Source organism: Crocuta crocuta, unplaced genomic scaffold (assembly GCF_008692635.1).
Source record: "Crocuta crocuta isolate KB4526 unplaced genomic scaffold, BGI_CrCroc_1.0 scaffold41, whole genome shotgun sequence".
Lineage (NCBI taxonomy): Eukaryota > Metazoa > Chordata > Mammalia > Carnivora > Hyaenidae > Crocuta > Crocuta crocuta.
In genome coordinates this window covers 16986244-16996571 of record NW_027529428.1, presented here as the reverse complement: position 1 = coordinate 16996571, position 10328 = coordinate 16986244, and the positions used below count along the sequence as shown (strand labels likewise).

At 47.0% G+C, this 10328-nt stretch overlaps 1 protein-coding gene and 1 long non-coding RNA gene across 2 annotated transcripts in view; one reads left to right on the top strand and one right to left on the bottom strand.

Annotated features, from left to right (window-relative positions):
* The first annotated feature begins 4189 nt into the window (after window positions 1–4189).
* The window catches only part of ERMP1 (endoplasmic reticulum metallopeptidase 1), a 47998-nt gene continuing 41859 nt past the window's right edge, over window positions 4190–10328 (top strand). Inside the window, exon 1 of the mRNA XM_077759305.1 lies at window positions 4190–4272. Within this exon, the coding sequence (XP_077615431.1) occupies window positions 4190–4272 (83 nt within the window). The remainder of the gene's footprint in view (window positions 4273–10328) is intronic.
* LOC144227724 (uncharacterized) lies at window positions 5553–10322 on the bottom strand. Its single transcript, XR_013334032.1, has 3 exons — window positions 9402–10322; window positions 8146–8267; window positions 5553–5744 (listed from the first exon to the last, which is right to left on the bottom strand). It is a non-coding gene; the product is annotated as an uncharacterized LOC144227724 (long non-coding RNA).

Here is a 10328-nt window from a genome sequence, read left to right as displayed (position 1 = left end):
TGGCTCAGTTGGTAGAGCATCCCACTTCGGCTCAGGTCATGATCTCACAGCTTGGGAGTTCAAGTGCTGGGTCGGGTGCTGAGAGCTCAGAGCCTGGAGCCTGCTTCGGATTCTGTGTCTCCCTCTCTCTCTGCTCCTCCCCTGCTCATGCTCTGTCTCTGTCTCTGTCTCAAAAATAAACAAACATTAAAATTTTTTTTAAAGAAGAGAGAGATGAGGAGGGTTGTCATTAACCCACTTTAATCAATTCGGATTTAGTTTCGTGAGAGGAAAAGAGAGAAGAGAAATAACTCAAATTATTCTTTCCTGCTTTCTGGCTTTTTTTCCACTTCCCAAAACTTTATGAAACTTCTTAGTATGGGTCACAAATCAGGGGCATTACAAGTGTAAAAATAAACAATGATAAAAAAAAAAAAACAAAAAACTAGGGCGCCTGGGTGGCTCAGTGGGTTAAACGTCTGACTTTGGCTCAGGTCATGATCTCACAGTTCGTGGGTTTGAGCCCCGCGTCAGGGTCTGTGCTGACAGCCAGCTCAGAGCCTGGAACCTGCTTTAGATTCTGTGTGTGTCTCTCTCTCTGACCCTCCCCTGCTCACGCTGTCTCTTTCAGAAATAAATTTAAAAATTTTTTAAAAATAGTAAAAAAGAAAAAAAACCTAACATCAGAGAACACTTGAAGGTTGCCTGATGAACAGGAATAAGAAAAACACCATGGTTCAGGCTCAGCAAACTCAGGTTTTAAGTTTCAAAGGCCCAATGCTGTTCCTAGGGAACAGCAACCAAGTGGGCCAAAACCTGTCCCCCATTCGTGTTAGCAGGAAGCCTGGCTAAACCGCGGCGCGGCCAGGGAACATCTTGCCCTTTGGAGTCAGCCAAAAGGCCAACATGCTCAAACCAGCCATAATTTATGGTAGACCAGTTGGAAAGAATGTGATATTTGTTGATGTTTATCTCTGTAGCCAGGATGGTGTCTCTGGAAGGAAGAAGTGGGGTCCACATAACCAGACAGCACAAGTGTCAACTGGAAGTCTATTTATGGTTTCCTGCGAGGTCTGATAAAGCCAAAAAAATCTGCCCATGTGTAAACAAAATGGGAGTGAGGAGCGCACATGCCTAGGTTTCTTCTAGAAGAGCTCCTTTTGGTCTCACCCACGTGGTTCCTAGTCAGGTCTTGGCAAGGTGGACAGTAGAGGTTTCTCTGTAGCTGTTACAAAAATTAAATTTAATCTCCCCTGCTGGGAGTCTGTGTCTGAGCTTGGGTGGAAAGAGCTACAATACCACAGGAAGGAAGTCTCAGGATTTAGGATGCCAGTGTTTTCGGGGCCAGTGTGTCTAACTTTAAGAAGAAGGCATTTTCCTTAACATCAGAACCAATTGGTAGATTTGACTGAGTCGCAACTCTTGGAAATGCGGGAATCATAGTTGATGGAAGATTACCCTTCGCATTAAGAGTCTGTGCTGCTGACAGCGGCCACAGAGCAGGAACGCTGGTGTTTTCCATGACCATGGGCTTTATTCTAGGCCAACACGCTCTCTGCTCTTCCTTCCTCCCCACAGGACACACTGGAAGAGTAAATACAGCTGCACAGCTCCAGGCTGGGTCCAGAACCTAGGAGGGAGGGACATACAGCCTCACATTCTGGGGTGTGCTGTGTGTACTGTATCGTGTTACAAGGTAGGGGTGAGGGTGAGAGGGAACCCCCTCCCCACCGCCCCCAGCTAGGCAGCAGCAAAACTTGAGGAAGTGTTACTCCTGGTTCAGTGCAAAACAAAACACAGCAGTGGCTGGAAACGCAGGGGTGAGGGGGTCGGGAGGGACGGAGGGAAGCATCTGACAAGCCTCACCTTCCACCCCACAGAGAGAGGAGGCTGGCCAGCTACACCTGATCCACGCCAGCACTTTCCACTTTCCCACAGCTCGGGAGATAAGAACCCCAGGTATAACCTGATTCTCACCTGGGGGAAATACTTTTATCTTAGTAGCTATGTCCCTGAGGGCTTAAAGGTGAGGGGTCAGAGGTTCCCAACTGACGGTCTATGGGTGGGATCCAGTTTGCAGGCCTGTTTTGTTTGGCGCACGCATCGGTCTTCTCTTTTAAAATTAGTCTCCAAAATTAACAGAGCAGAAGATTTCACGTAAGTATCGGAATTGCTGCCATTTCTTGAAAAATTATACGATCTGGCTATGCTGAGCCCCAAATTCCACACCACTGCGGTTACCGGGACTGATTTAGGTGGGGCTCGGGGTTGCATAATCCCTACCGCTCCCTGAGACACTCCTCTGATCTGTTTTAGTTTACCTGATCTGCCATATCAGGAAACAGTGTGTCGGTGCTCTCACACCCCAAATCAATTACAACCACCTTGCTGGCACGCTAGCACATTCGAATAACCAAAGTCTACCTGTCACTTGGGTTTTAAACCCCAAATCTCTCACTATGGGCTCCCAAGCTTGCAGGGGTCCTCAATGAGCAGCCTTTCCTCCAGCTGCGGTATTTGGGTGCCTCCTTAGGGTAAGAGAAGTTAGAACCATGGAAGAATCTGGAGGGTTTTTAAAACTGGAGGCTACGAATGAAGCTCTTTGCTTTCTGTTAAGAATCAGCATCTGTGACACAGACCTGATTTTGATTTTCTTTGAAAAACAAAACAAAACGGAGGGGCGCCTGGGTGGCTCAGTCAGTTAAGCGTAGACTTTGGCTCAGGTCATGATCTTGCAGTTTGTGAGTTCAAGCCCCGCGTCGGGCTCTGTGCTGACAGCTCAGAGCCTGGAGCCTGTTCAGATTCTGTGTGTGTCTCTCTCTGTGCCCCTCCTTCACTCACTCTGTTTCTCTGTCTCTCAAAAATAAAATTTTTAAAAAAGATTTAAACAAAAATAACAAAATATAAATTAAAAAAGGTGAGAGCAGAAACCCTACTTGAGTTGTTGGGAGAGGCTACTGAAGCCTTGTGGTCACATTTTCTCACAGTTGTGGTGGGGGAGCAAACCCCCCTCCCTGTGGCTCTGAACTTGGGCAGGCATCCATCTGCCTGTGTAGCGAACTCTTTTTAGATTCTACTTACTATGGTCAGCTGTGAATACTTTATAGTGAATAAAATTTTAAAGTACTCTTATTGAGGTGACATCCACATCATATAAAATTAACCATTTCAGAAGTGAACCGCTTAGTGGAATTTACTCCATTCACAATATCGTGCAAGCCACCAGCTCTGTCTCTTTCTGAAAGATCATTGCTCCAAAAAGAAACCCCGTATCCATGAAGTAATTGATTTCATTCTCTCCTCCTCATTGGAGGTAGTCACCCATCTTCATTCTGCCTGAAGGGATCTACCCGCTCTGGGTATTTTACGTGAATCAGACAATGTGTGGCCTTTGGGGACGAGCTCCTATCACTCAGCAGAATGTGTTTGAGGTTGATCTGCACGGTAGCCTGTATCATCAGCACGTCATTCCTTTTGATGGCCAACTATTGTGATTATGTTTCCATTACTTGGAAGAATAGAGTGCCTATTCTGGATACTTCGGGTGTTTTGCTCATTGATTGCTTGTGTATCAAGGGTGAGCGAGAGCTGAGAGTGGAAAGCAGATATTTTTCAGCAGAGAGGGTAGGAGTGAACAGGAAGTGCATGCAGGGCATGAACACCTGTGTTTTAGGGGGTGGAGAGAGAGCAGAGCAATAGCGAGCACTTAGCAAACATAGAAGACGAATTTCCCTCAGGCTTGTGTCACAAATGGTGTTTCACAACTGTGGGTTGCTATAAAAGAGTTTGGGCCAGAAAGGCTCTAATTTCCTTTCAGGCACTTGCAGAAGAGTGATTGGAGGACTTAGAAATCGAGTCGAATCGAGTTGGAGACTCTGAGATGCTGTCTCCGCAGCTCCCCGATGTCCTGTAGCTGAGGTCCCAAGCACAGAGTAGGGGCGGCTGCTGTGACATCTAAAGCTCTTCCTGGGTCTCCTGGCCTAGGGTCTCAATAAACAGCCCTGTTTGCCCTACGTCTCAGGTAGGGAAACGAGGCACAGGAAGGTTAACTGATTCACTGGAGGCCACACAGCAGATAGTAGGGCGTCCATGACCGAAGTGTTCTGATGGCTGTAGGTGGTTAGGACACAGGAAGACAATTCGTCCTCAGGTCCCCAAGCAAATTCTTATGTTACCTGGTCCTCAGACCACACTTGGAGAGAGATCCGTCATGGTCATCCAAGATCCTTTGTTGTCTCTTTTCCGCTTTGGGCATGTTGGAAGAGCAGGACTCGCAGAGGCTATTTTTGGCCGGTAAGCACCTGACCAAGGTCACAGGCTTACGTGCTAAGTGAAATGTGTCCAGGGCAGAACCTGCAAATGGTTGCAGGGGACGGCAAGGGGGAGGCAGCCACTTGGAAAGGGGCTCTGGAACAGGGAGGCTCCAGGCATGCCCTGCTAGAGGGGCCGAGCCCCGGCGGCAGCGTGTGCCCTCATTAAGGTGTCAGTGGACCGAAACAGTGGAGCTTCAGGCAGCGTCACCTCCCTCCCCCCACCAAGACTGCTGAGTCACACCCCCTGTCCTGGCGCACCTTCCCCTGCAGCCCAGGGAGAAATACAAACAGAGCCCCAGGTATGTGCTCCTCAGATAAATCCCTGGACACTTTAAGATTCTTGGGTTCTTTTCCTCTAACACAAAGAATATGCAGTGAAGGAAGGAGAAGAAAATTTAAAATCCAAAGCCATTTAGAAGCACACACCTCAGGTCTCCTGTGTCACTGCCTAAATCTAAAGAATGATATGTTCGGTGAAAAGGTCTCTTTAGAATTGTTTTATTGGGGGTAGCAATTCATTAATTTCTGGATCTTTGCTCTAAGCTTTTAAGTCTAGAAATGTATTTGAGGAGCACAGGCCAAGGATGAGGTTTTGACCTTGAGGTCCTGTTGGATCACGTCCATGCTGAATCACTTTATTAATTACCTTCAGAACGGTTACTGTGTGGCAGAGTTCAAGTCTCTTATCAAGCCCAGGGCTGAGGGCCTGACCTCACTGTCTGAGGCTCATACAGGGAATCCCAAGCCCACGCAGGGGGAGGTGACAGCGAGAGAAATGAATAAAAAAGGAAAATACCTCTCCTAGGAAACTGCTCTCATCGCTTTGGTGTATTTCCTTCCACATATCTAACATCCATCCGATATATTCTTTATTCAATATTGTATGTTTTTTTCCTCTTGGTATTTAAAACATGAGCAATTCTCCCACATTGTTGAACAGACTTTGGTAATGCTGCATTTTAATATTATGTGATATTCCACACTCTAGGTGGGCTCTAATTTATTTGACTTTTCCTTTATTTCTATATGCTGAAGTAGTTTTCACCTATTTGATTTGTTCAGATGTTTATTTTGAGAGAGAGCCGGAGAGACTGAGAGACAGCAGGGGAGGGACAGAGAGAAGGAGAGAAAGAAAATCCCAAGCAGGCTCCATGCTGTCAGCACAGAGCCTGACACAGGGCTCGAACTCACTAACTGTGAGATCGTGACCGGAGCCGAAATCAAGAGTCGGGACACTTAATTAACTGAGCTAGCCAGGTGCTGCCGTCACATATGTGATTTTTATAGATGGAGATTCTTCTGCAGTTTTTTAAAATCACATCTTCACTAGATTCCTCCATCTGAAAGTGGAGTGACTTTTAATGTAGTCATTAAAAGTTGTGAATTCTTTGAAGGCTCCTGGTACATCTTGCCAAGTTGCTTTCTAGAAGGGCATTCCGGTATGTATCCCCCCTGCATCAAATAAAGGTGCTTATCAATTAATCTTTTGTGAGCAGTACAGACTATAATTAAAACCAAAACAAAAGAACATTTTCACCATGGTGAGTTAAAAATGGTCCAGGGGCACCTGGGTGGTTCAGTTGGTTAAGCATCCGACTTTCGCTCAGGTCATGATCTCGTGGTTCGTGAATTGAAGCCCTGTGTGTGGCTGAAGCCTGCTTCAGATTCTGTGTCTCCCATTCTCTGCCCCTCCCCTGATCACACTCTGTCTCTCTCTCTCTTAAAAACAAATAAACATTAAGAAATTTGTTTTTAATGGTCCACACTTTCATATGTGCTCCTTTGATACAAAGGATGAATGCTTTCCATATTTTTCTGTTGAGGCACTGGGATTTTTTAAAATTGATTTTAACATATGATTACATTAAATATATGCATTAACTTGTAATAAGTTATAAATATGTAATTTAATTTCATATTTATATTTTATCTATCAAGACAGAATGAGAGCAAAAGTGTATTAGTCCTTTGTTTTTAGATTTGTTGAAAATAATGTTTCAGGTTTGTCATTTGACTTTCCATGTTTTTGGTGATTGTTCAGTTTTGTGTAGTCTAATGGGGTTTTTCCCTCTATGATTTCTTTTACTATTTTTTTTTAACATTTATTTATGTATTTATTTATTTAGAGCGAGTGCACACAAGCAGGGTTGAGGCAGAGAGAGAGGGAGAGAATCCCAAGCAGGTTCTGCGCTGTCAGCGCCCAGCCTGATGCAGGGCTTGATCCCATGAACTGTGAGATCATGACCTGAGCCGAAATCCAGATTTGGAAGCTTAACCAACTTAAGCCCCCCCAAGCGCCCCTCTTTTACTTTTTTTTTTTTTTTGGCTAAAGAGCCCTTGTCTGCTTTGAGTCTTATGTTTACCATATTTCTCATCAGTTAAAAAGTTTATGTTTAATTCTGAATTCTACTTTATTTTTCTCTTTTGGTGTATAATACGGTGTGAGGTTCCAATTTGATTTTTCCCCCTCAAGGAGCCAATTTTCTCCGCCCATTTGCCTTTTGCAGCTGGTCTGGAGTCTCTTCTCATGTCTTGGCTCGGGACCTCCCTTGGCTACAACTGTAACCGTAGCAGGAGGTAAAAGGCCTCCACCTGCCCACCTCAGTCTGGAGAACTTTCATCGGGTGCCCTGGTAACCCCTCTTCCAAAGAAGGGGGCCTATCAGCTCTGGGGGTGACCTCTGGGGAAGACGGAGACTGGCATGTTCACCCGAATCCGGACAGCCTGCATGCCCTTTCACGCAACTTGGCCACGTTACTGGGAAACACCGGAGAGATGGTAAAATAGAAGGGACCTGGGACATCTCTGTGCCTGGCGGCTGGTCTAGTTCTCACTCTGTCGCTTGTCTGCCAAGTGGGGTGAAGTCAATCAACCCCAGTCATCAACACGTCACCAGAAGGAGCCCCAAAGCCTCTCACATCCTGTTCCACACTCAACAACTTCACCCGTGGGAGCTGGGGCGTGTGCTCGATTCCCCGGGGTCCTCCGACCCACACAAACACAGTGACACAGCAGCAGCTTCACACTTCAAAGGCCAGATGTTAGCAAAGTCCTTTATCGGCCTCTGTGATCTGGGCACGGTCTGTGGGGCTCTGAGACTCTGAGGACTATTACAACCTGTAGTTTACGCTTGGCCCTTCCTGGCTCAGAACCCCCCGAGTCCTGGCTGTGACCGCGGATGCCCTCGCGGTGCTGGCCGACTTGTCCACCTCCCCTCCATCACCACCAGTCTGCTGTAGCCACGTGCCCTACTCGGTGCTTCTGAACACCTGACCGTTTTCCTCTGCGTGGAACATTCTCTCCTCAGGCTCTTACGGCCCCCTTCCTTGCTTCATTCAGGTTACCGTGCATGTCATCTCTTTAGAGAGATCTTCCTTGATCACCCCACCTAAAAACCAGCCTAGGTCATTCTCAGTTACCTGCTTTCCTTTTCTTTTTTAAAAATTCTTTTTAATGTTTATTTATTTTTGAGACAGAGCAAGAGACAGAGCATGAGCAGGGGAGAGGCAGAGAGAGAGGAAGACACAGAATCTGAAGCAGCTCCAGGGTCTGAGCTGACAGCACAGAGCTTGATGCAGGGCTTGAACTGATGAATCTTGAGATCATGACCTGAGCCGAAGTCAGACCCTTAACCGACTGAGTCACACAGGTGCCCCTACCTTTATTATTATTATTTTTTTTTACAGCACTTCATGTGACATTTTATTCACCCACAAACACACACTCTGTTTCTTGTCTCCCACCTAGAATGTAAGCTTTGCACAGGCAGAAACATTGATGTGTTCTGTTTCCTCACCTTGGTCAGTATCTGACAGACTAGCCATCCAACAACTGGTAGCTTACAAATACTCACCTGTGAATACCGTAGTTTATACAAGTGTAGGGAGAAGCGGCCGCCCAGGACCCCAACTATAGGAGTGTCCACCATCCAGGCCTCTACGATGATCACAATGGGAAAATGGTTTTTGATTCAATCTGCAAAGGATTGTATAAGAGGGTACACTCTGGGGGCGCGTGGGGGGCTCAGTTGGTTAAGCATCCGACTGCAGCTCAAGTCATGATCGCCCAGTTCCTGGGTTCGAGCCCTGCTTCCGGCCCTCTGCTGTTAGCACGGAGCCCGCTTTGGATCCTCTGTCCCCCTCTCTTTCTGTCCTGCTGGTACTCTCTCTCTGTCAAAAGTAAACATTTTAAAAAAAAGAAGGAACATTCTGGAAAATATTACTTAATGAGACTTATGTCTGAGGATCTATCATCTGTGTTAGCTGCTTGATCCTTAGTGAAGCCTTGTAAGGCAGACATGATCTCCATGATCCCAGATGAGAATCCTGAGATCGTAACTTGCATAATGCCATATCTGTCAAAGGAATGCAATTCAGGATCAACACCAGGCTCTTTCCTTCTCTAGTTACACTGCTTCCCACAGAATATCATCAGATGTGCTTAATCCTTGGGAAAAAAAGACCTCAGACGATTTAACTATTAACATAGCTCGTGAGGGGTACAGCTTCTCCCTAGGTTTTCTGGTACCCACCCAGCACAGAAAGTGACCGCATAAAATAAGTAAAGCTTAAAAGACCGTGGGACATATGCGCCCTTCCCCTGAGAACGAGTGAGCTCCACGTCTTGTTTATGCTACAGCAGATGAGGCTGTTTCTGAAATCTTATCTTCTGAAGATGGTAGAGGGGCTAGAGTTTTGGAAAGAGAAGAGCAAGAAAGCTGGTTCTTATAAAAGACCATATATATTCATTTGCTCAATCAATAAATACGTGTTGAGTGACGACCATGGGCTAGGCACAGAGATAAGCCTCTGGGAACAGAGTGATGAATAAATAAGATATAGACATTGCCTTTGGTCTCATGGACCTCATAGGCTAAAAAGGATCTTAGTGAAAATTATGCTGTTGCCATAAAATTTCATTTTATGACTCAGCCGAGAAACCTTTAATGACTACTTACTACACATCCTGCTTTGTGTTAAGAGGAGAGCATTAAAATGGTGCGCAAAACCAGACCTGATTCCTGCCTTCATGGAGCTCACAGTCTCTTAAAATAATTGACATGCACATTTGGTATTAGGAGAGCTTTCAAAGAGGGGAAAAGGGCTTTACCAGATTAGGAGACTTTTGCTTGAGGAAGTACCCCTTGTGCTGAGATTTGAAGGAGAAATAAGAGGTAACTCGGCAAGGACGAGCGGGAAGAACGCTCCAGGCAATTTAGATGAGTCACTCGGGAGAGGACCCTGTTGTACAAGGAAAGACGGTGAGCAGGAAAGAGCAGAGGGCTGTGTGGCCGCAGAGCTGGGAATAGGGAGCACCTCCGTTCCTGGCGGGCCTGGGGCCTGGGCCCTGGCCTGGAGCAGACCCGGGGTGGTGTACCTTCCGGGGGGGCGGCTCCAGGCTCACAGTCCTGCAAGTGCGGCGCCTCCATGGGGGAGTCCAGTTTTGGGGCACAGAGGCTCAGCGCATCAGCAGGCGGGGAGGAACCTAGATGGTCCTGAGCATCTCCCCGAAAACCAGGGCTCCGCCTCTTGGTGACACGGAGGGAGGAAGAGCTGTCCCCAGCCTTCCTTTCCAGCGTGCCCCCCATATTCAGCAGTGGAGCAGAATGCTGCTTTGGGGTCCCACTGAACCGGATTTAAGTTCTTCATCTGCCAGTAAGTTTCTCAGCTATTCAGTAGGAGTAAAGCATAAGCATCCCTTTCAGGGTGCTCAGGAGAACCAAACGAGATGAAGTATGAAAGCACCGGGCACAGTGCTTGGCTCACGGCAGATGCGCAGCAAATAAGAGCTGTTACTGTTCTGCATCTGTTAAATGGAGACCACGGCAGCGCGGGCCGCCGGGCAGGCCATGCAGATGCGTGTTCGGACTGCGTAGGTGGAGACGTTCGGCTGGGCCTCGGGTGCGCAGTCCTACTTCTAACGTTAAGAGCCAGGAGCCGACTTTCCCGGAGCCTGTCCTGGGATCCCGCCCGGTGCACCATGTGCGGTCTTTGAAAAGCGGCCTCTCACTTTTCTCACGTTTCCAGGTTCTTGTGT